General features: G+C 45.7%; 1 protein-coding gene across 4 annotated transcripts in view; it reads left to right on the forward strand.

Annotated features, from left to right (window-relative positions):
* sik3 (SIK family kinase 3) overlaps positions 1-23,387 on the forward strand; it is a 308,820-nt gene that overhangs the window by 225,744 nt on the left and 59,689 nt on the right. For 3 of the 4 annotated variants that reach the window (XM_038779338.1, XM_038779335.1, XM_038779337.1), the window contains exons 7-11: positions 2,406-2,524; positions 4,989-5,099; positions 5,485-5,628; positions 15,052-15,129; positions 17,346-17,455. In XM_038779338.1, coding sequence (XP_038635266.1) covers positions 2,406-2,524; positions 4,989-5,099; positions 5,485-5,628; positions 15,052-15,129; positions 17,346-17,455 — 562 coding nt within the window. The remainder of the gene's footprint in view (positions 1-2,405; positions 2,525-4,988; positions 5,100-5,484; positions 5,629-15,051; positions 15,130-17,345; positions 17,456-23,387) is intronic. The other variant, XM_038779336.1, reaches the window with a different exon arrangement.

The raw sequence follows: 23,387 nt of genomic DNA on the forward strand, positions 1-23,387 counted from the left end.
CACTGCTCAACGGTAAAATGAAGGGTAAGAGAAAGCATATCCTTATTCAGTCATCCTGTCTCCCCTTTCTCAGCAACGTAGTGCCTTCCATATTCCACGTGTTGAAACCGCTGAGAGTTACATTAGTTGACTGAGTTGTGCGATTAAATACTCCCACGTTCACAGACACGTGAAATCAGCACAAGTGGGTAGGCATTTAATTAAAATAGAGAGAGAAGGGAATGACAGTTTTTGTGGTCAGTTTGAATTCCATTTGCAGATCTTTCTAAACAATTCCAATGCCCAATTGTATTCAGCAATTAGAACAGAATTTAGGATAGGACCAAATAAATTTGCCTCCGAGCCAATGTGCAATTTCACCTCGATCATTTAATGAGAGTTGGTGACTCACTCCCTTAATCAATAGACAAATAAATCGATTAACTATGATATTTCTGATCTTACCAATCCTGGTGAGTGACTTGGAGGTGACACCTCCAGGTGGGGGCGGGGTTCCCAGGTATCTGGTGCTCTAGTCATTCTAGAGGGTAGTGGTCATGCGTTTGGAAGGTGCTGCCTAAGGAACCTTGGTGAGTTACTGCAGTGCATCTTGTAGATGGTACACACGGCTGCCACTGTCCGTCAGTGGTGGAGGGAGTTAATGTTTATGAAAGGCGGAGCAGTCAAGCGGGCTGCTTTGTCCTGGATCGTGTCGAGCTGCTTGAGTGTTCATCCAGGCAAGTGGAGAGTGCTCCATTACTGACTTGGGCCTTGTAGATGGTGGACAGGCTTTGTGGAGGTCAGGAGATGAGTTACTCGCCGTAGGATTCCTCGCTTTGGACCTGCCCTGGTAGCCAAAGTATTAATATGGCTCGTCCAGTTCAGTTTCTGGTCAATGGTAACCCCCCAGGATGTTGATTGAGGGGGATTCAGCAATGGTAATTCCATTCAATGTCAAGGGGCAGGGCTAGATCCTTTCTTGTAGGAGATGGTCATTGCCTGGCACTTGTGTGGCGCGAATGTAACTTGCCACTTGTCAGCCCAAGCCTGGATATTGTCCAGGTCTTGCTGCGTTTGGACATGGACTGCTTCATTATCTGAGTTGTCACAAATGAGGCTGAACATTGTGCAGTCACCTGCAAACGTCCCCACTTCTGCCCTTATGAAAGGGAGGTCATTGATGAAGCAGCTGAAGATGGTTGGCCCTCACTACAATGAGGCGTTCCGGCGAGCTGAGCCCCTCAGTGCACAAAATAGGGCTATGTGCAGCACCAACCATGCGTTCCCAACTGGGGCCTCCTATTTAAACATCCATCCCCCCAGAGCTGTGGATGTGGTTCGCTTCTTCGTTCTCACCTGGCCTGATTTTGGAAGGGGGGGTGGGAGAGGTGCTTTCCATTTCAAGCACAGGTAGGTTGCTACGGAATGGCAGTTTACCATGATTGGACTTGAATAGACCAAAGCCAGTGTAAATTGGGAGCTTGTGATTGAATTTCTTTCTTCCCCCCTCTTGCCGCATAAAGCTTCATTTCCAATGCTAGTTATTACATACCAACATGCTGTGTATTTTCTCTGCGTTTGGGTCAGAATTTCTCCCTGAACCACACAGAAACCTACATGCTGTACAAGCATTTATTATCGTGTGTAAATATACTAGTCATAAACACAAAATACTTGACCTAGTTGTGTTGTAAATGATGTGAGTCTTTGTTCAGGTGATTGATGAACCAACACTATGGCACCAGGTTCCAGCCTAATGAGGTGTAGAGCTGGGTTTAAAAATTTTTTTTCCCAATTAAGGGGCAATTTAGCGTTGCCAATCCACCTACCCTGCACGTCTTTGAGTTGTGGGGGTGAGACCCACGCAGACAAGGGGAGAATGTGCAAACTGCACACGGACAGTGACCCAGGGCCGTGATCTAACCTGGGTCCTTGGCACCGCGAGACAGCAGTGCTAACCACTGCGCTACCGTGCCGCCCAGAGCTAGCTTTGTTGCAAGACAGTAATAAAAGCTTTAGTTGAAAAATTGAGAATTCATCTGTTTATGCAAAATCTATTAACTACCATCGCAAATTGCCACGAGACTTGATTAAGAACATGCAAATGAAATTCTTACTGGTTTTGTTCAGAAACCGAGGGCATAATTGTGAAGACTAATAGATTGCTTACGGTGCAGGCAATATTTGAAGAGCATTCTTAGTCCGCAGCAACAGAGTTGTCAGAATATAGTAATGTGTGGAAAAGTCAATTTTCTACCTTGAACAATCCTAAACACGGGCAGTACAAAAAAGTAATTTACAGTATATTTTATGTATCTGTGTTCTGTACTGTAGTAACATTTTTGAGCATGTTGATTCTGAGCTGCAAGGTAATCAGCAATACTGTATGCCAAGGTGTGTTTACTAATTACACTTGTTCCTTTCAGAATGTGAGCACTTGATTCGACATATGCTTGTGCTCGATCCAAGTAAACGCTTATCTGTGGAACAGATCTGCAAACATAAATGGATGAAGATAGGTGATCCTGATCCAGAGTTTGATAGGGTGAGAATATTGCAATATCACAAAAATACTCTTCTTAAAAAAAAATGATTTATCTTCTATTCTCTCACCAAAAAAATATTGTTCATCTTTAAAAATAACCTAATTATTTAACTACTGGTGGTGTTATCATAGGATAAGAACTCTTATCGCAAGCAAGCTGAACATTTCATTGAATTTCTTTGTCCCAAAGTGAAACACCACATGAAACTATGTAGTGACTCAGTCAAGATTCCAAATACTCTCTAATTGAGGATGGGAATATACTAATGGGTTTCCTTGGGTGGGATTCTCCGACCCCCCCCGGGTCCCGCCCCCGCCATGTCCAGAATTCTCAGCACCCCGAGATTCGGCGGGGGCGGGAATCGCGCCGCGCCGGTCGGCGTGCCCCCGGGGCGATTCTCCGGCCCGCGATGGGCCGAAGTCCCGCCGCTGACAGGCCTCTCCCGCCGGCGTGGATTAAACCACCTACCTGACCGGCGGGATTGGCGGCGCAGGTGGACTCCGGGGTCCTTGGGGGGGGGGGGGGGGGGGAGGCGCGGGGCGATCTGACCGCGGGGGGTGCCCCCACGATCGGCGGGTGGGCCTGTGCCGTGGGGGCACTCTTTTTCTTCTGCCTTCGCCATGGTCTTCACCATGGCGGAGGCAGAAGAGACCCCCTCCCCTGCGCATGCACCAGTATGACATCAGCAGCCGCTGGCGCTCCAGCGCATGCGCGGATTTACGCCGGCCGGCGAAGTCCTTTCGGCCCCGGCTGGCGTGGCGCCAAAGGCCGTTCACGCCACTCCGCCGCAGGCCTAGCCCCTCAATGTGAGGGCTTGGCCCGCACCTTTGTGGTGGCCCTATGGTGGAGTGGTTCACGCCATTCCGACACGCCGGGACCCCCCGCCCCGCCGGGTAGGGGAGAATCCCGGCCCTTGTTCTAATTTTTAGAAAATATATGTGGGGCTTTGTAGAACAGTGACTATGATAAAAACACTTAGGTGGCTGTCAACAATGCAGTATTGAGGGAGTGCTGTTGCTGTTTGACGTGCCGTCCTTCAGATAAGACATTAAATTGCGACCCCATTTGTTGTTCAGATCAATCTAAAAGCTCGAGGAGTATGGGAGGTATCCTGGCCGACATTTATCTTTCAACCAAAAACAAATGGAAAGAAGAAAAATCTTGCACTTATGCCATGCCAATCACAATTTCAGAACATTTCAGCACTTTATGGCCAATCAGATGCTTGTTATGTGGACAAATGTAGGAGGCAATTTACACCAATGAGATATTCTATAAAGTTTTTTGTGAAGGATAGCAGTTAAAGGTGCACTTTCCAAAAATGCTGCAGGATCTCTTACATCTACCTAAGCGGTCAAACAGTGTTTTGTTTAAAGTCTCACCTGAATGGCAGCGGACATGATTCAGCGGACTTGAGTTAAAGTCCGCATTTAATGGGGTATATTTCACAGCAGCTACACCGAGAAAAACACATGGATACCCTGGCTGTTCTAGGGTGGCATGCCTGGGGTGCCCAGGTGGCACTGCCGAGGTGCTAGGCTGGCAGTGTCAAGTTGCTCATGTGCCGGGGGTGTATCAGAATGCCATCCTGCTTTGTCCTTGACCACCCGGGGGTCTCTAATAGCCTGGGAGATCCCCCCCCCCCCGGTGCCATTCGGACTGGTCCATGTTTATGTGGACCAGTACCAAATGCCATACAGGCCGCGTGGCCGATGAGTCCCAGGCGCTGTGTGAATCCGGCATGCGGGTATTTAAAGACGGCTTATTTACACACTCAGATCTGGATCAGACCCAGCGAGGGTGACTCGTGCCCAGTGTGCAGCCCAGTTTAGAGTTTGCGCACGAATCACCCGTTGTGACCATTCCACTCTGGGTTGCAACAGGGTCGCTGAATCGTGCACAGCATCTTTGACATGCGGTACTGCATTGAAATAAGAGCCTTGATGACATGCTCAAATCTCCAGAGCAGAGCCTAATCCCACAATGATGAGATGGCTACAACTGTCCTGAGTCTTACACTCATTGAGCGGATTGCTTATGGGACTGTACTGTCCACAAATTGGCTGATATATCTCCTTACATAACGTTAGCGACTGCACTTCAAAATAGTTAATTGGTTGTGAAGTGCATTGGAAATCGAGAGGAGATGAAAGGTACTGGTAAATGCAAGTCCATGCTTTCTTCTGTCATAGAAACCTGCAGTGACACCGAGTGAATTTGTTATTTAAAATCTGGATGATTCATATTTTTCATCGACTTGAAAAGATCACATCCACATCTCTTTTTCCAAACTAGCACCACAGGCAATGGAAAGTAGCCGTTATTGCAATGTATCTTATACCAGAGGTGCGGTTGCCGATTAATGTATTTGTGTTCAGTTTCAGTTATTAATGTTGAAATACAGAAACCTGCAATACATTCTGAAGGTGAATGTAAAATTACATATTTTTGTTCTTTTTGTAGTTAATATCAGAATCTAAACAAATCAAAGTTGAAATCAAGACCGAACCATTGAATGAGCAGGTACTCATGTACATGACCGAGTTGGGTTTGGAAAGAGAACGCACACTACAGGTATTGTGAAAATCTTATGATCTTTATTTATATGTTGCATATTTACTGTCCTGTGTATGCATGTGCAAAATTATTTCTGTTTTATTTAAATTTCAAATCTATTGTTGGTTTATTCATGGTGAGTTTTTAAAATTCTTATATGCATCAGTAGTTGTTTTCTGATTGTAAGTCTAATAACAACCCATTTGTAAAGAATGGGATAACAACCCATTTGTAAAGAATGGGATACCATTGGTGCCTTGATTGGAAAACTCAAGTTGAAAACTGAATGAAATGTATAGGACCTGTATTGAGTAATTGATCTTGTTCTGAGTACCAGGCTACATTGCTGTTGAATCCAATTTCTCTAGGATCAGTTTGACTGTGGATTTAATTTTACTTCTAGTCGTTGAAGACAGATGCCTACGATCACTTTAGTGCAATTTACAGCCTGCTGTGTGACAAGCTAAAACGGCACAAGACATTGCGCATCTCTGCACCTCCTAGTGTGCCTCGCACCATGCCCTTTCAGTCGCCTGCAAATGTCCAGGTAATGTATCAGTAATGTCTATAGAATTGTGGACTAATGTTAATGTAATACACTTTTTGTTTAATATTTAATCAAAAAAGTGCTATTTGAACAATGTGGAACAATCATCATGAGGTTCGGAGCATTTTACTGACTACTGTTAATGGCTTTCAAAAAAAGTGTTCTTTTGCATCTCTCTTAAGCTATAAATATTTTGAGAATTTCAACCTAGCATTTCAGTTCCTCAGGCACCAAGAAATGGGCAAGCGGAGAGAATCTGATCCCATTTGGGGGGCTGGAGGAGGAGGAGAGAGAGGGGGGCAGTGCTCTGAAGGCAGTGCTCTGAAGGCAGTGTTCTGAAGGCAGTGTTCTGAAGGCAGTGCTCTGAAGGTAGTGCTCTGGAGGCAGTGCTCTGAGGCAGTGCTCTGAGGTAGTGCTCTGAAGGCAGTGCTCTGAGGCAGTGCTCTGAGGCAGTGCTCTGAGGCAGTGCTCTGAAGGCAGTGCTCTGAAGGCAGTGTTCTGAAGGCAGTGTTCTGAAGGCAGTGCTCTGAAGGTAGTGCTCTGGAGGCAGTGCTCTGAGGCAGTGCTCTGAGGTAGTGCTCTGAAGGCAGTGCTCTGAGGCAGTGCTCTGAGGCAGTGCTCTGAGGCAGTGCTCTGGAGGCAGTGCTCTGGAGGCAGTGCTCTGGAGGCAGTGCTCTGAGGCAGTGCTCTGAGGCAGTGCTCTGGAGGCAGTGCTCTGGAGGCAGTGCTCTGGAGGCAGTGCTCTGAGGCAGTGCTCTGAGGCAGTGCTCTGAGGGCAGTGCTCTGAGGCAGTGCTCTGGAGGCAGTGCTCTGAGGCAGTGCTCTGGCTCTGAGGCAGTGCTCTGAGGCAGTGCTCTGAAGGTAGTGCTCTGAAGGTAGTGCTCTGAGGCAGTGCTCTGGCTCTGAGGCAGTGCTCTGGAGGCAGTGCTCTGGAGGCAGTGCTCTGAGGCAGTGCTCTGAGGCAGTGCTCTGAAGGTAGTGCTCTGAGGCAGTGCTCTGGCTCTGAAGGTAGTGCTCTGAGGCAGTGCTCTGGCTCTGAGGCAGTGCTCTGAAGGCAGTGCTCTGAGGCAGTGCTCTGAAGGCAGTGCTCTGAGGCAGTGCTCTGGCTCTGAGGCAGTGCTCTGAAGGCAGTGCTCTGAAGGCAGTGCTCTGAGGTAGTGCTCTGAAGGCAGTGCTCTGAAGGCAGTGCTCTGAGGCAGTGCTCTGAGGGCAGTGCTCTGGCTCTGAGGTAGTGCTCTGAAGGCAGTGCTCTGAAGGCAGTGCTCTGAGGCAGTGCTCTGAGGGCAGTGCTCTGGCTCTGAGGCAGTGCTCTGAGGCAGTGCTCTGAAGGCAGTGCTCTGAGGTAGTGCTCTGAAGGCAGTGCTCTGAAGGCAGTGCTCTGAAGGCAGTGCTCTGAAGGCAGTGCTCTGGCTCTGAGGGCAGTGCTCTGAGGCAGTGCTCTGGCTCTGAGGTAGTGCTCTGAAGGCAGTGCTCTGAGGCAGTGCTCTGAAGGCAGTGCTCTGAGGCAGTGTTCTGAAGGCAGTGCTCTGAAGGCAGTGCTCTGAAGGCAGTGCTCTGAAGGCAGTGCTCTGAAGGCAGTGCTCTGAAGGCAGTGCTCTGGCTCTGAGGCAGTGCTCTGAGGCAGTGCTCTGAGGGCAGTGCTCTGGCTCTGAGGCAGTGCTCTGAAGGCAGTGCTCTGGCTCTGAGGCAGTGCTCTGAAGGTAGTGCTCTGAAGGCAGTGCTCTGAGGGCAGTGCTCTGAGGTAGTGCTCTGAAGGCAGTGCTCTGAGGGCAGTGCTCTGAGGGCAGTGCTCTGGAGGCAGTGCTCTGAAGGCAGTGCTCTGAGGTAGTGCTCTGAAGGCAGTGCTCTGAGGGCAGTGCTCTGGAGGCAGTGCTCTGAAGGCAGTGCTCTGAGGTAGTGCTCTGAAGGCAGTGCTCTGAGGGCAGTGCTCTGGGGGCAGTGCTCTGGAGGCAGTGCTCTGAGGCAGTGCTCTGAGGCAGTGCTCTGAAGGCAGTGCTCTGAGGCAGTGCTCTCAGGCAGTGCTCTGGCTCTGAGGGCAGTGCTCTGAGGCAGTGCTCTGGCTCTGAGGCAGTGCTCTGAAGGCAGTGCTCTGAAGGCAGTGCTCTGAGGCAGTGTTCTGAAGGCAGTGCTCTGAAGGCAGTGCTCTGAGGCAGTGCTCTGGAGGCAGTGCTCTGAGGCAGTGTTCTGAAGGCAGTGCTCTGAAGGCAGTGCTCTGAGGTAGTGCTCTGGAGGCAGTGCTCTGAGGCAGTGTTCTGAAGGCAGTGCTCTGAAGGCAGTGCTCTGAGGCAGTGCTCTGGAGGCAGTGCTCTGAGGTAGTGCTCTGGAGGCAGTGCTCTGAAGGTAGTTCTCTGAGGCAGTGCTCTGAGGCAGTGCTCTGGCTCTGAGGCAGTGCTCTGAGGCAGTGCTCTGGAGGCAGTGCTCTGGAGGCAGTGCTCTGAAGGCAGTGCTCTGAGGCAGTGCTCTGAAGGTAGTTCTCTGAGGCAGTGCTCTGAAGGCAGTGCTCTGAAGGCAGTGCTCTGAAGGTAGTGCTCTGGAGGCAGTGCTCTGAAGGTAGTTCTCTGAGGCAGTGCTCTGAGGCAGTGCTCTGAAGGTAGTGCTCTGAAGGCAGTGCTCTGAGGCAGTGCTCTGAAGGCAGTGCTCTGGAGGCAGTGCTCTGAAGGTAGTGCTCTGAAGGCAGTGTTCTGAGGCAGTGCTCTGAAGGCAGTGCTCTGGAGGCAGTGCTCTGAAGGTAGTGCTCTGAAGGCAGTGTTCTGAGGCAGTGCTCTGAAGGCAGTGCTCTGGAGGCAGTGCTCTGAAGGTAGTGCTCTGAAGGCAGTGTTCTGAGGCAGTGCTCTGGAGGCAGTGCTCTGAAGGCAGTGCTCTGAAGGTAGTGCTCTGGAGGCAGTGCTCTGAGGCAGTGCTCTGAGGGCAGTGCTCTGAAGGTAGTGCTCTGAGGCAGTGCTCTGGCTCTGAGGCAGTGCTCTGAGGCAGTGCTCTGAGGTAGTGCTCTGAGGCAGTGCTCTGGAGGCAGTGCTCTGAGACAGTGCTCTGGAGGCAGTGCTCTGAAGGCAGTGCTCTGAGGGCAGTGCTCTGAAGGTAGTGCTCTGAAGGCAGTGCTCTGAGGCAGTGCTCTGGAGGCAGTGCTCTGAGGCAGTGCTCTGAGGCAGTGCTCTGGAGGTAGTGCTCTGAGGCAGTGCTCTGAGGCAGTGCTCTGGAGGTAGTGCTCTGAGGCAGTGCTCTGGAGGCAGTGCTCTGAGACAGTGCTCTGGAGGCAGTGCTCTGAAGGCAGTGCTCTGAGGGCAGTGCTCTGAAGGTAGTGCTCTGAAGGCAGTGCTCTGGAGGCAGTGCTCTGAGGCAGTGCTCTGAGGCAGTGCTCTGAGGCAGTGCTCTGAGGTAGTGCTCTGGAGGCAGTGCTCTGGAGGCAGTGCTCTGGGGGCAGTGCTCTGAGGCAGTGCTCTGAAGGTAGTTCTCTGAGGCAGTGCTCTGAGGCAGTGCTCTGAGGGCAGTGCTCTGGAGGCAGTGCTCTGGCTCTGAGGCAGTGCTCTGAGGCAGTGCTCTGGCTCTGAGGCAGTGCTCTGAAGGCAGTGCTCTGAGGCAGTGCTCTGGCTCTGAGGCAGTGCTCTGAGGCAGTGCTCTGGCTCTGAGGCAGTGCTCTGAGGCAGTGCTCTGGCTCTGAGGCAGTGCTCTGAAGGCAGTGCTCTGAGGGCAGTGCTCTGGAGACAGTGCTCTGAGGCAGTGCTCTGAAGGCACTTTACTTCCCCCTGAGGTTTTCCTCACCTCAATGTAGCCGCCTGATTACTTTAAAAGTAGGTTAAGCCCAAGACTTCTAGCCTCCGTAACATAATTCAAATGTCCGCATGCCTGAGGATTTTTATGATCGTCTGTCTCTTGTTCTGCTTTAGTATAAATCAGAGGTCAGCGGATTCAAACTGGTTTCCCAACCCACTACGGTTTTGCCCATTTTATCTCCCCAATCCACACTCAATTCCACCCATGTTAAAATCCACCCACCATCAAGTTATTTTTTGAGAATAGGTTTATTGGGAAATACTACATTCTGCCACAATGCACAAGTGGTTTGAAGTTTGAAATACTTTTAGTTTTGAAATTGAGGCAATTAACCCAGAAAACTATGAAATATACAGCATATTTATCGTGTGGCACATCTAGGCACCCATATGTCCATAAGGTTAGTCATTTGAACTCATACTCCTAATAAGGCCTAATAAGGACTGGCTGCAAAATAAAAGCAGGAGGGTGGCACAGGTACAGTCCAGCTCTCTGTTGAATATCTCTATTTGAATATCACTCCCTCACTTTTTTAACACACCTTTAAAAAAAGTAGACTTCTTGTGGGAACTTGTCTCTGCTGAGCTTCAATAAAATTGCTGTGACTGTTACTTCATGAATACCAAACAGGTAATCGTGGAATGTAGTTAATGTAAATTCTGATAATTAAGAAAAAACAGTTTTGAAGAACTGTTTATATTGCTTAATTATGAAAGTTTTTTCAGGTGTTTATTAAAAAATGTAGGTTTATATCCTTGTCACACTTGAATACTCTTTGAGTAATTTCCTGAACCTCTAATAACTGCTAGAAAGCAATGGAATTCACTTCTGCTTTTGATTTGGATATATGCTTCTTTGAATTGGAGGATCTTTTAAAACTTTCAAAATATAATGGCTTTGATATTGCACATGAGTATTGACGTGCGGCATTAGAGTTAACGCATTTATTGCATTTATTTTTGCTTTTCATTACTTCCTATATTTTTTCATGCTTTAACCCCCTGTGCATTATTGGCTAGCTAATTTTGTCTTCTGCTCGTACTGTGCATGAAAAGGACACCAAGCGGTTTGTAACAAACAGAGGATAAGAGTTAGATTTTTCCACCTCCTCGATGGAGAACAATCAAAGTGTGCTGGGTATTTCATCATGAAGGTTCAGCTGAGATCAGAAATTTGATATCTTAAGTAGGGCACAGTCTTGAAAGTTATAAGATGAAGGCAGAAAACTGGTCTTTTCTGCCACCTGAGGTGTGAAATAATTGAGCTCTGCATATATGACATGTTAAAATGCAACTTAAATCATTTTTTTTACGGAGTATGAGGTGCAGTGGCCATATTCTGAATGAATAGCAGTAATATTTCAGAGAATACATGAAATGAAGCTACTCAAATTATGCGTCAACCACTCTAATTATGTCTCCTACTGCTCCATGACGCAGCATATTAGCACAATACTGTGATTCTCCTTCAAAAGAATCATTGTGCAACAAACCAGGCACACATCAAAGCTTGTACACAATGTCAACAGAGAGAACAATAAACATCTATTAAAGAGAGGGAGGTACAGCTATCAGTAGTGACATTTGCAATGGCTTTTAACTGGTTCAAGTAATATTTCAGGCTGAATTTTATGGGACCTGCAATTGTGGGGAAGGAGGCATGGGGAGGGCAGAAAGTGATGAGGAAAGGCATGAGTAAGAGCCTCTCACCTTCACGCTGCCGTGTCATTCTGCCAGCTGGCGGAAGGTGGAGGACAGTCCTCCTATCCAGAGACCAATTCTGCTGCTTAAGTGGCCAGTTATGGGTTTCTTCCCACCACCACTTGCATTTTACTAGAGGCACATTGCGAGACCACCTGGTGAACCGTGGTAGTCTTTTGTAGTGAGGGTGGCCTCTTAATTGGGCACTGAATAACCCTCAAAGGCCACCCCCCCCACCACTGGCAGCAATGGCTGCCCCCACTACAACCCCACCTCCCACTCCCGACCTGCACCAACCAACCCCCTTCCCCCAGAGTCTCCCTGACTGACCCCAGCGAACATCCAAACTCACTTACCTCGCTGCAAGGGTGGTGTCCATCACTGCATCCTCTCAGCTGGGTGCAGTCCCAATAGTGGCCACCACGTCAGATGACACTACTGGAACTGAAGAGCTGCGAGCCCTCTGATTGACCACCAATTCGTGAAGAGGGCTCTCGTCCCTTAAAGGGACAGCAAGCTCATCAACTGCACAATGAGCCTGGAATCCAGCTGGAGCTTCTCTAAACAACCAAGGCATAGTTGCCCGTGGCTTGCCAGCCTATCGAAATTCAGCACTTAATTGCTAGTTTTGGGTTGTAAAAAGAATAAATGCACTTTTATATGTCAGAACATGCATGTTTTCCTATTATTTCACACCTCCAAAATCAAGGTTGGCTGTTGCTTATTGCCAGTGATCATTTTCCTTTTGTAGTGTGTGACCCTGAAACAACACCAATTAATTTTTCTCCATGACAAGTACGTTTTACAAAATAGCAGACGATCATAGCCTGAGCTACCATTAATTGTGAAGTGCTTTGTCACAAGAGCACAAGAACATTAGGGACCAAAAGAGGCAATTGAATGACTTGAAACCCATTTATTCAGTACCTTATCTCTTCCATTACATCATGCTATATTTTTAGCAACCATAAAGGTTTTGCCTCCATGTCTCTGCCTTTAAATCAGCAAATCATTCATCACGCTGAGCAAAGAAACTTTTCTTGATTTGATTTAAATTTAAATTAAGCTTTCCACTATGTTCCATTTACATCCTTTCCTTCCTTTCCTACCTTACTTTGGCGTATTAGGATGGGTACAATCCTGGATCATATACATTTCGAGGAGATTCCCCTTCAATTACCTTTTTTGTAGTCTGCAAAGTTTTAATCCTTCCTTATATATTACATCTTTGTATTTATTGCCTTTAATGCATGTATCGATTTTTTGTGGCTTGGTAGCAAAACAATAAATAGCGTTACTAGTGCATTGTAAAGTGTTAGGATCACTGGCAGACTTGGATTCTGGCTATGTTTAAACATTATATATTTTGTAAGATTGATGAATGAGGTAAGGGAATTTTTGAATATTAGGATTTTTTGAATATTAGGAATTCCTGTTATACAAGTGCTCCTCCAGAAAATGCTGTAAAATAGATTCCAATATTTACCTACATGGATATTGAATCTATACCTGGCTAATTCAGATTTATGACCGTTTTAAGTGGAGCTACTGTATAATGGTTGCTTACTGATTTCTCACCAGGGTCTACTAATAGCCAATATCCCACAGGTTTTTCAACTAATCTCTCTCTGCACCCGCAGTTTATATTCTACTTGTTCATGAGTTTTGATTAGTCTAATTCCCCCTTGCCTTAGATATGGCAAATTCCAATTTTTCTGTGATATTAAATGTATACAGAAATTGAATAATCAGTTAGAATTATGTTTCGGTGAATACTTCTAGAAAATATGAATTCAATATTTCAACTATTTTGTCTTTATCTTTTAATTCTAATACAGGAAGAACATCTTAGTATTCCCAACTTCAGCGATACAGATCTGTAGACTCCTCTTTATATTTCTAATATCTTTTGAAACTTATCCTAGAAAACGTTCTACCAAATACTCGTCTCATCATTCTCTCCTTCCTTTTTTTGATATGTTTTATTCTACTTTTTTAAATTGCGTTTTTGTGTGAATGCTTACATTGGATTTTTTAACATTTATAATTGTATAAGTGTTCCATCAATCCTCAACTGAGATATATTTTATATAAGTTTGCCAGATATATTAGTTTATTCCACACTGCTTCAAAATGTTCCACTCTAAATTAAACCACTATTGTTTTTACTGATGCTGATGCTAGAACAAATTCAGTATCAATATATTGTGGTCACTCGAAGATCCACTGCTTATTATGAAATGTACACTGACCTAGTTATAAAAACTAGAAGAAGAAACAAGTTGTCCTTTTGGGGTATTTGATGCATTTGATCAATAAACAATCTGTTAGCATTTTTATTTTCACTCAATGGTAGCACACAAACCTCAGACAAAAGGTTGAGTTGAAACCCCATTCTAGGTCACCAGCATATAACCTGTCTGCCACTTCTGTGCGATTCTAAAGGATTGCTGCAGTGTCAGGGACGACGATTAAACTGTGAACCTGTCCAGCTATTCAGGAGGAATTTTTTTTTTAAAGATCCAATCTTGAAAAGCAAGAAATCCTCCATGTCCTGACCAAAATTCATCCCACAGCCAATGCTAGCAAAATAGCTCATGTGTAATTTATTTCATTGCTGTTTGTGAGATTTTGCTGTGCATAATTGGCCCCAGTGTTTACCTACATAACAGTGACAACACTTTGAAAGTAATTCATTGGTGATTAAAGGCTTTGGGACATACTGAGGATGTGAAAGAGGCAACATATAAATGCAATTGTCCCTCAACACTACTAGTTGATTCTGTTATCTCATTTCCATTAATTAATATAGTTTATATTTCGATTGATTTTTGGTCTTTGAACCAATACCACCACCACCTCTATAAAGACTGTGACTAATCTGCCTCAACTCCTATTTTCCTCCACTCTTTTATACCCTTTGATTCTCCAAAGAAACAGTATTAATATCTGGATGTATCCTTGCTATCTCATCATGTTTTTTCCAGTACCTATTTATCAACTAAGGCATCATTCTTTTCTGGCATCTTCTGAATATCAATTTGCTATCCTTAATTTCCGACGGGACTTTTCTGTCCACATTCTAGCATTCTTTACCTATGAATATTGAATTTGCCCCATGTTTTTCAAACTCCTGTAACACCATTATTTCTTCTGGGGTAAAAGTCACTCACTTAAATTCTTATTGATTATAGCTTTTGGACTGCTGAATTTAATTATACTTCTTTGAAAGATTATTGTCCTTCAGTTACTGAGTATTTGTTTTCTTGGCTTGGAGTTATTTTCTCTTCATGTTATTCTTACCCTTTCTCCTCCAGATCTGTTTTACTATGTTTAACTTCTTATTCCACCATCTGGCTATCCTCTACATTTTTATTGTTTTCTAACCTGACCAGGGATTGCACTTCATGGACGGGATTCTCTGTTGTGAGCCTGCCTCAGTACCGCTGCCAACAAGGACGGAGAATTTGGAGCTCAGCCAAATCTCCATTCACTGCAGCGGGAAGGGAGAATCCCACCGGCAAAGGAACAAAGAATCAAAGTCCATCTGCGGAAATCTCCGTCGGTGGGATCCTCCCCTTCTCTGGCAGCGCACCCACGCCCGCGGGTTTCCCAACAGCGTGGGGGTGGCCACAATGGGAAGCCCCATTGGCTGGCTGCGGGAATGGGGGAATCCCACTGCTGGCGAGGACGTGCCGCACTGGAACATGGGGCTGCCAGGATGGAGAAACCGGGGCCGGAAAACCCCGCCCCATGTCTTTTTCAGACTTAACCAATTGTTGTTGTACATACTGATATATTTTGAACAATGATTATACCTTGAAGAAATAAATCCCCTGCTGACACCTATATCTATATGAAAACCTATTAAATAGTTCTGACTTTTGTGTTGCGAATGACATTTTGGAAAAACTGATCACTTCTTTTCTGACTTTCCTATGATCTTTAACACCAGGCTGAGCAAACAGGTAACACACTGAGTCTAAATGTGCCACAAGTGCAGCTCATCAACCCAGAGAACCAGATAGTGCAGGTCAGTTATGAGACCATCATTAGATATTTTGATAAATGCACGCTATGTTCAAATGTGATTTATTTTAATCTTTTCTGGCGAGGTCACCAAACAGTTTTGGAATCTTAAGGCTACAGTCGCCACATTTAGATTTTAAATCAGAAATGATGAGAGCAACATCTTTAATCTTAATAGATGGTTCATTTTTCTTTCTTTCATGTAAGGAAAAAGAAACCCAAGAATCTTGTTGACAATCGAGGTTTTCTGGAATATATTAGAGAAATTCTTACCCAATTGGATGATCTTTTTGAAAGTTCTTTATGTTGTTGGGGAGTGGGGAGGGGAGAAATTATGAGATTGAGATAATGGAGACTTTTCGTTATAGGTCAGCAGAATTAACATATACGAATAAATTTAATCCTGGGACCTATTCTGCATGTTAACAAAATACAGCAATAAAAATGTAAGAGCATTGATAATGAGGAAAGGCCATTCAGCTCATCAAGCCAACCTCCTTTTCAGATCATGAATAACAACCTCGAATTTTCCTGAACCTATTCAGACCTCCAGACTCCCTTTCTAACTGCCGGTGACGCAAATAGGTTCATTTATGGAGTCTGTGACATTCTCCTTTTCCGATGAACAAGTGGGCTGATAATATAGTGGGCCTGATTGTTAATGAAATTGTATTAAAAATATGGAAGTGATGTCCTCTAACATCATACCTTTGCAAAAAAGCAAGTCCACATGAGCTAGTTACAGCTTCTCAAACTGAGCATGGATTTTTGTCTGACATTTAAGATGCATAACTTACAACTTGTCATCTCAGTTGATTTTTATTCATTCATTAAATACAATAAATACGTTACTTTATAAATGACATTTCTATTCACTGAAGACATAATTACATATAATTGTGTGTTCGACATTTTGATTTTTGATTTGGGAGCCTTAATTATTGGCAATTAAATGATCGACTGAACTGTTACTAATGCTGATATTTGTTCCAAAATCCCACCTGTAAGGTAAAAGAAACAATAGCATACAATTTATTTTTGAGACCGTTTCATAAATCTTACATTAGAAATTAGGTGCAAAAGTCTTTTTGAAATAATATGCAAGTCCAGTATGTACTTGGACATAATAAATGAGTAATTTGGTATCCTGCTAATCAATTCAGAAATTGGCATATTCACTGAATTCCAGAATTCTCTCTGGAAAATTGAAAGAAGTACTTTGGCAGCAATTGGTGCTGTGCGGAGTAACCGTGTAACAATAACGGTTCCAACCAAAATCAAGATAATTTTTCCCAACCCTCTGAACACATAAAAAAGTACCAAAAATTTAAATAATCTTCTCAATGGAAATTTCATTGAAAATCAGCTGTGTCAGTGGATTGCTGGCTAACCTCAATATTGTTCCTAAATCCGGCAATTAGAATAAATTGCAGCACCTTTCTTTTTCTTTTTAAGAGCACCCAATTATTTGTTTCCAAATAAGCGGCAATTTAGTGTGGCCAATCCGCCTAACCTGTACATCTTTGGGTTGTGGGGTGAGACCCACGCAGACACGGGAGAATGTGCAAACTCCACACCGACAGTGACCTGGGGCCGGGATTGAACCCAGGTCCTCAGCGTCGTAGACAGCTGTGCTAACCACTGTGTCACCGTGCCGTCTCGCAGCACTTTTTTTATATATGTTATAAGTGACAAATATTAACTGGCATTGAACCATAAAACATTTCTTCAACCCTATTATTGTTTGTGCATAAACTACAAATATTTTTACTTTGGTAGAATAATGCTGTCTGTGGCATTCTAATCTTCAAATCTATTTGAAAAGTATAGCTGATAGCATTTGTCAGTTATTTAAGTTAGTTGTTTTGTTAAGGTAGGCCATTGATGGCCTTCGGGGTGAGCTTGTCAATGTCATGATATTTTCCAGACTAGCTACTGGAACATGTCATTTGGGTTTCACTGCTAGGGCTTTGTGCTGTCCAGCCTGCTGAATATTGGCTTAACTGTACAATTTTTATCCAGAAGCTCTTAATTCTAAAATGTATAGATCCGGGGGTTATCTACTAGGATTAATTTTTTTCATAAAATAGCTGAACTTGTTGTTAAGAATGTAACTAGCGGGTCAGACTTACTTATGGTGGATAAGGTTAACAGTGACCGATGGTATTATTACTACTTCCACTTCCATTAATCAATTGTATCATTAATCTTCCTTCTCAGACTGATGGTAACATGAATCTAGATAGCGACGAAGGTGAAGAGCCATCGCCGGAGGCACTGGCACGGTACCTGTCCATGAGGAGACATACTGTTGGTGTGGCTGACCCCAGGTTAGTATTATTAATGTGGTAACTTTGTCTAAATAGCCAATATAAGCAGCATTGGATGCATGCATGTTTTTATTTCATGTATATGCACATATACCAGAGAACTCAGCGACATGTTACTGCTGAATGGTCCTATGTTTTATAAGAAATGTGAAAAAACTCAAACACCTGTGTCAAAGAGAAGGAAAGTGATATGTGGTGCTATTACATTTGTTCTAATTTAATCAGACTTGGTATATAACCAGTAAATGTTAGGTTACTTCTGAATTGATTTTGAGATCATGGTAATATACTCAATATATTTTCAGAAATAAGTTTGAGAGCTTCATGCTCAGAAAGACTTGGGGGGGGGGGGGGGGGGGGGGGGGGGGGGGGAGATGAGAAAGAGAAGGAATTGGGAATTGGGGAGTTAGGGAAGAGGGAATTATGTGCCCTCAGAGACGCACAGCAAGTTCAACTGCACCAATGGAGCTGTTTGGAAGTGTGTTCCAGTAGGAATTAGGTACATTTAAAAACTGTATGTGTGGGAAGGAAATTTGGACAGAAGCTCAATTATTAACATTGAGGGAGATGTTTGCACATGGGAATTTCAATGACTAAATTATGCAAGACATTGGATAGACAGCAATTATAACACTCACTACAGTGGTTAATAGGGTTCCTAATGTTGTGGGGTGTTAGTTCCATCTCGGTAGGTTTGACAAAACCTTTGTAGTCTTTTGCAGGTTAACTGTAAGTCTTTATTAACTACTAGAACTATTTCATAGAATTCACAGAGCAGAAGGAGGCCATTTGGACCATCAAATCTGCACCAGCCCTTAGAAAGACCACCCTACTTAAGCCCACTCCTCCACCCTATCCTCGTATCCCCACCTAACCTTTTCAGGACACTAAGGGGCAATTTAGAATGGCCAATCCACCCAACCTGCACATCTTTGGACTGTGGGAGGAAACCGGAGCACTCAGAAGAAACCCACGTAGACACGGGGATAACGTACAAACTCCACATAGACAGTCACCCAAGGCTGGAATTGAACCCAGGTCCCTGGAGGCAGCAGTGATAACCACTGTACCATGTGCTGCCCTGAATGCCATTTCATTTATAAGAATAATGAAATGAAATTAAAATCGCTTATTGTCACAAGTCGGCTTCAAATGAAGTTACTGTGAAAAGCCCCTAGTCGCCACATTCCGGTGGCTGTTTGGGGAGGCTGGTACGGGCCACGCTGCTGGCCTTGATCTGCCAAGCTATTTAGCCCACTGTGTAGAAGCTAGGAGCTGTCTGCATGCTTGGGTCTGCTTGCAGTTCTGTCCAGCACCGCACTGACCCCCTAGGTGCGGGTCATGTGTTCACTTGCATCAGTCTGTGGGTGATACTGAACTCAGTCCCACATCAGTCCTATCTTTATGTGCCGGACCCTAATACTAGACAACTCGCAGGATTGGCCCGCAACTGGGCTTAAATTGAAGGTCAATCTCCAGGACACTGCTCTGTGAAACCCTGGAAAGAAATCACAGGAACCTTAAAAAATATATTGTTTTCTTGTTACTCAGTTCATTTTTTTCCAATTCTGGGGGAATTTAGCGTGGCCAATCCACCGCCCCTGCACATCTTTGGGTTGTGGGGGCTAAATCACGCAGACACGGGGAGAATGTGCAAACTCCACACGGACAGTGACCCAGAGCCGGGATCGAACCTGAGACCGCGGCGCCGTGAGGCAGCAGTGCTAACCACTGCGTCACTGTGCTGCCCTCTTGTCATTTCTTTGAGCATTTCTCTTTACCAGATATAAAAATATTGAAAATGGGAGAAAGGGCTGTTTGGCTGACAGTCGCATCATCCAATTGAGACGAGTAATTTTGCTTTCCAGTTGGTGGAAGGAGTAGGTTACAACGATGGATGTGTTGGCTGAAAAATGGCTGGAGTATGGGGGCAGGTTATATGATGAAAACTCTAGGGACACATTTAATTGCAGTTGGCAATGTTGATGATTAATGGTTGAACGTTACATTACTGGAAAACTTTACAGATCTGCTGGTTTAAAAAGTTGGGTAACAGCTCCCTTAAAGGCTCAGTGGATAAATGCATGAATTGTGTGGTACTGAAACATACATGCTAAGAAGGTTCCATTTCAATAACAGACCTCTGCCAGAATGATTTTTTTGAAAATATTTTAATTTAGCATTTTTGATAATTACATACCAATGCAACAGTAAAACAAATAAAAGCAACAATACCTACACCTCCGAACCCCCACTAAACCCTCACCCCCTCAACAGCTGCTGACGGTGACCAGCTCTCTAAAGTATAAAATAAACGGCTGCCATATTTTGTAGAACCCCTCAAGAGCCCCCCCCCCACACACACACACACGTACTTGACTTTTTTGCTGTGTAAAAACTCCATGAGATCCCCCAGCCATACTGAGGCAACAGAACCCGCCTGCGAGCAATCAGCGAGACGAAGGCCAGAACACTGGCCCCCAGATCCTGCCTGCAGATCCGTCATGTCTGACACCCAACGCTCCAATTCAACTTGCAGAATCGTCGACATGGTGGTGAAGAAGGAGACCCAGAATCTCACGAGTTTAGGACATGACCACAACATATGCACGTGGTTGGCTGGGCCCCTCCTACAATGCTCACACTTATCTTCCACTCCCGCAACATCCGACTAATCCTAGATCTGGTTATGTGCACCATGTGCCCCACATTCAACTGTATTTGCCAAAGTCTTGCACATGAAGATGTGGTATTCACCCTCTGCAGCGCCTCACACCACACCCATCATCCAATTCCACCCCCAACTCTTTTTCCCACTTGGTCTTAACCCCCCCATATATCCTCTGCCCGAATCCTCCCACAAATCCCCAAAGTACTCCCCTCAGCAAGTGACAAAATCCTCTCCAGCAACCATGATGATAGCACCACTGGGAATGTCGGGAAAATCTTCCTTGCAAATTCACGAACCTGAAAATATCTAAAAGTTTCTGACTGCGAGAACCGGAATTTTTCCGACAACTCCTCCAAGCTCACAAAACACCCTTCCAAAAACAAATTCCTCATTCCTTCCACCCCCTTGTCTCCCACCCTCTGAATTTGGCATCTAACCTCACTGGCTCAAACATGGTTTGCACAAATCGCACCGACTTTGAGACTACCTCCAATTTAAAGCGCTGCCAAAGTTCTCTCCATATCCTCAATGTGGAAACCACCATCGGGTTACCCGGATACTTTTCTTGGGAGAACGGAAGCGAGGCCGACACTGATGCCCACAATCCCAACCCCCTACACTAACCTGACTCCATCTGTACCCTAACTGCCCCACACCAGCTCAACACCTCCGCATTCGCTGGTCAATAGTAATACAAGTTCACCAAATCCCCTGACTGCCGGTTCCTCTGGAGAACTGTTTTCCGAATCTTTGCTCCCTTGCCCGCCCAGATGAAGGACAGCATCAAACTCTCCATACTTACAAAGAACATCTTCATTAGGAAAACCAGCAAACACTGGAATACGAACAGAAACCTCGGTGGAATATTCATCTTCTTGATTGAATTCGACCCGCCAAAGACAGAGGGAGGCTGTCCCATCTCTGTAAATCGGTCTTAACCCTACTCACCAGGCTCGTAAAATTCAACTTACACAAAACCGAGCCCAATCCCAAGCTACCTGCACCCCTAAATACCTAAAATGAGTACTTGTTAAGCGGAACAGCACCACCCCCAGATTGGCTCCCTACCCTGGCGGGCTGACCGAAAAACACTCACTTTTCTCCCATTTTAATTTATATTCCCCCCCCCCCCCGCGTCAACTCTATCCCCCATCACTTATCCAAATTCTTCAAAGTGATGGCCAAAGGCTCAATCGCCTGTGCGAAAAGGGGAAGGGACATAGGGCACCCCTGTCTGGTTCCCATGTGTAGCTGAAAATATCTCGAATTCAACGCTTTCATGCAGACACTAGCCTTAGGGGCCTTATCTGGTATCTGAACCCATACATAAATTTGGGTCCGATCCCAAACCGTTTCAACGCTGCAAACAAGTATCCAAAGCTATAATATCCTCCTGTTTCCCCACCTGTTGATGGGGATAGTTCCACATTTAATAGCCACCTCAGAGGACAAGCACCTACCTTTTACAAACCATGTCCAATCTTCCCCAACAAGCTGAGGGGGAGACTCCTCCTACCTTTCCGGCAGTACCTTGACCAAGATCTGAGTATCCACATTCAGTAAGGAGATTGGTCGGTACGACCTGCATTCCACTGAGTCCTTATCTTCGTTATCATTGTCTCCGAGAGAGATCCCTGCGCTACCGAATCTGCAATCATCTCCTCCAACAACGGTACCAGTCAGTCAGCAAACATTTTATACAATTGGACTGGGAACCCATCTGGCCCCGGCACCTTACTGGTCTGCATTTTTCCTATAGCTGTCCGAACTTCCTCAACCCACCGCGGCTCCTCCAGCCTTTTTCGATTCTCCCCCTCCGCTGTAGGACACTCCAATCTCTCCAGAGACTCTGCCATTTCCCACTCGTGCCCAGGTGACTCCCACTTATGCAATTTTTGGTAAAATACCTAGAACACCCTATTCACTTTGTCCGGTGCAGACACTAGCCCAGCTCCCATATCCTGAACCTGAACAATCTCTCGGGAGGCTGCCTGCCGCCTCAACCAAAAGATGACTGGCCTTCTCCCCATATTTACACATTGCCCACTTCAAGCACTGCAACTGGTGCACCCTGCCTCGTCAGTGGGCAACAAGTCAAACTGCGCCTGCAGTTTCTTCCTGCTGGCTGGAAGCTCTGTGGTGGGATCCTCCGAATATTTGCCATCTACCTCCAAAATCTAATCCACCAAGAGTTGATGTTCCTCCCTTGCCTCCCTATCTACCTGCGCCTTATGCAAGATTATCTCTCAGCTCACCATCACCATCAAGGCCTCCCACAACATCAATGGCGAAAACTCCACATATTCACCAATCACCCTAGCCAACTTCACACACAATCCAAGGTCTACCAACAGCCCCACATCCAAACACCATACCGGCTGTTCAGCTGGCCCCCTTTCCAACACCACATCCCACCAGGTGTGGAGCATGATCCGAGATAACAATCGCAGAACATTCCACTTTCCTCACCCCCCCCCCCCCCCCCCCCCCGCCCCGCTATCAAAGCCCAGGTGGAACACCTGATTCACCCAACCCTTCGGGAGCTGATACAAAAACTTCACAAACACTGCCCTTCAAAATACTCCCCTTCAGGAAACCCCACGATCCTGAGGTACTCCAGGTCCTCAGTCTCAGCCCTGGGGGCCCTTCTTCCGATCCTCCACCTTCAGTCGGTCTGCTTCCAACAAGGCCAGCTGGCCACTGTGCCGTGACAGCGCCGCCTCTATCCCCTTCAACACCTCACCATGCTCCCCCACTGTCTCCGACGTTTTTCCAAGAGCCTCCTTTATCGAGGCCAGTGCATCCTCCACCGACTGCTTGAGGGTCTCCAACATCTCCTTCCCTTGCCGTTTGAAATGTTTAGTGAACTGCCTTTCTAATTCAGCTGCCATCACCTCCGCCAGCCTATCCACCGTAATAGATGCGGCCCCACCCGACCAGCCTGCCTCCCAATGGACTCCGCACCTTACCCGATTCTGCAGGAGGACTGATGTTCACGCCCATCTTCCCAATATTCCTTCTTGGGTTTTTTGACATGCTATTGCAAACATCTGTCCACCGGGATGGGTCTGTACACCAATTATCCCCGGAAACTGTATAAAAAGGGCTAAACTCCCCCCAGAGCTCGAGCGTGAACTACCTTATATGCCATCTCATCCTACATGTCGCCACTGGAAGTCTGCCTCTGCCAGAATAATGATGGAAGATTTTATAGCTGACCTCCGTGATCTTGAGCTATGAAGGAATTGTGTAATTTTCCTG

The sequence above is a fragment of the Scyliorhinus canicula genome, chromosome 19, assembly GCF_902713615.1.
Source record: "Scyliorhinus canicula chromosome 19, sScyCan1.1, whole genome shotgun sequence".
Lineage (NCBI taxonomy): Eukaryota > Metazoa > Chordata > Chondrichthyes > Carcharhiniformes > Scyliorhinidae > Scyliorhinus > Scyliorhinus canicula.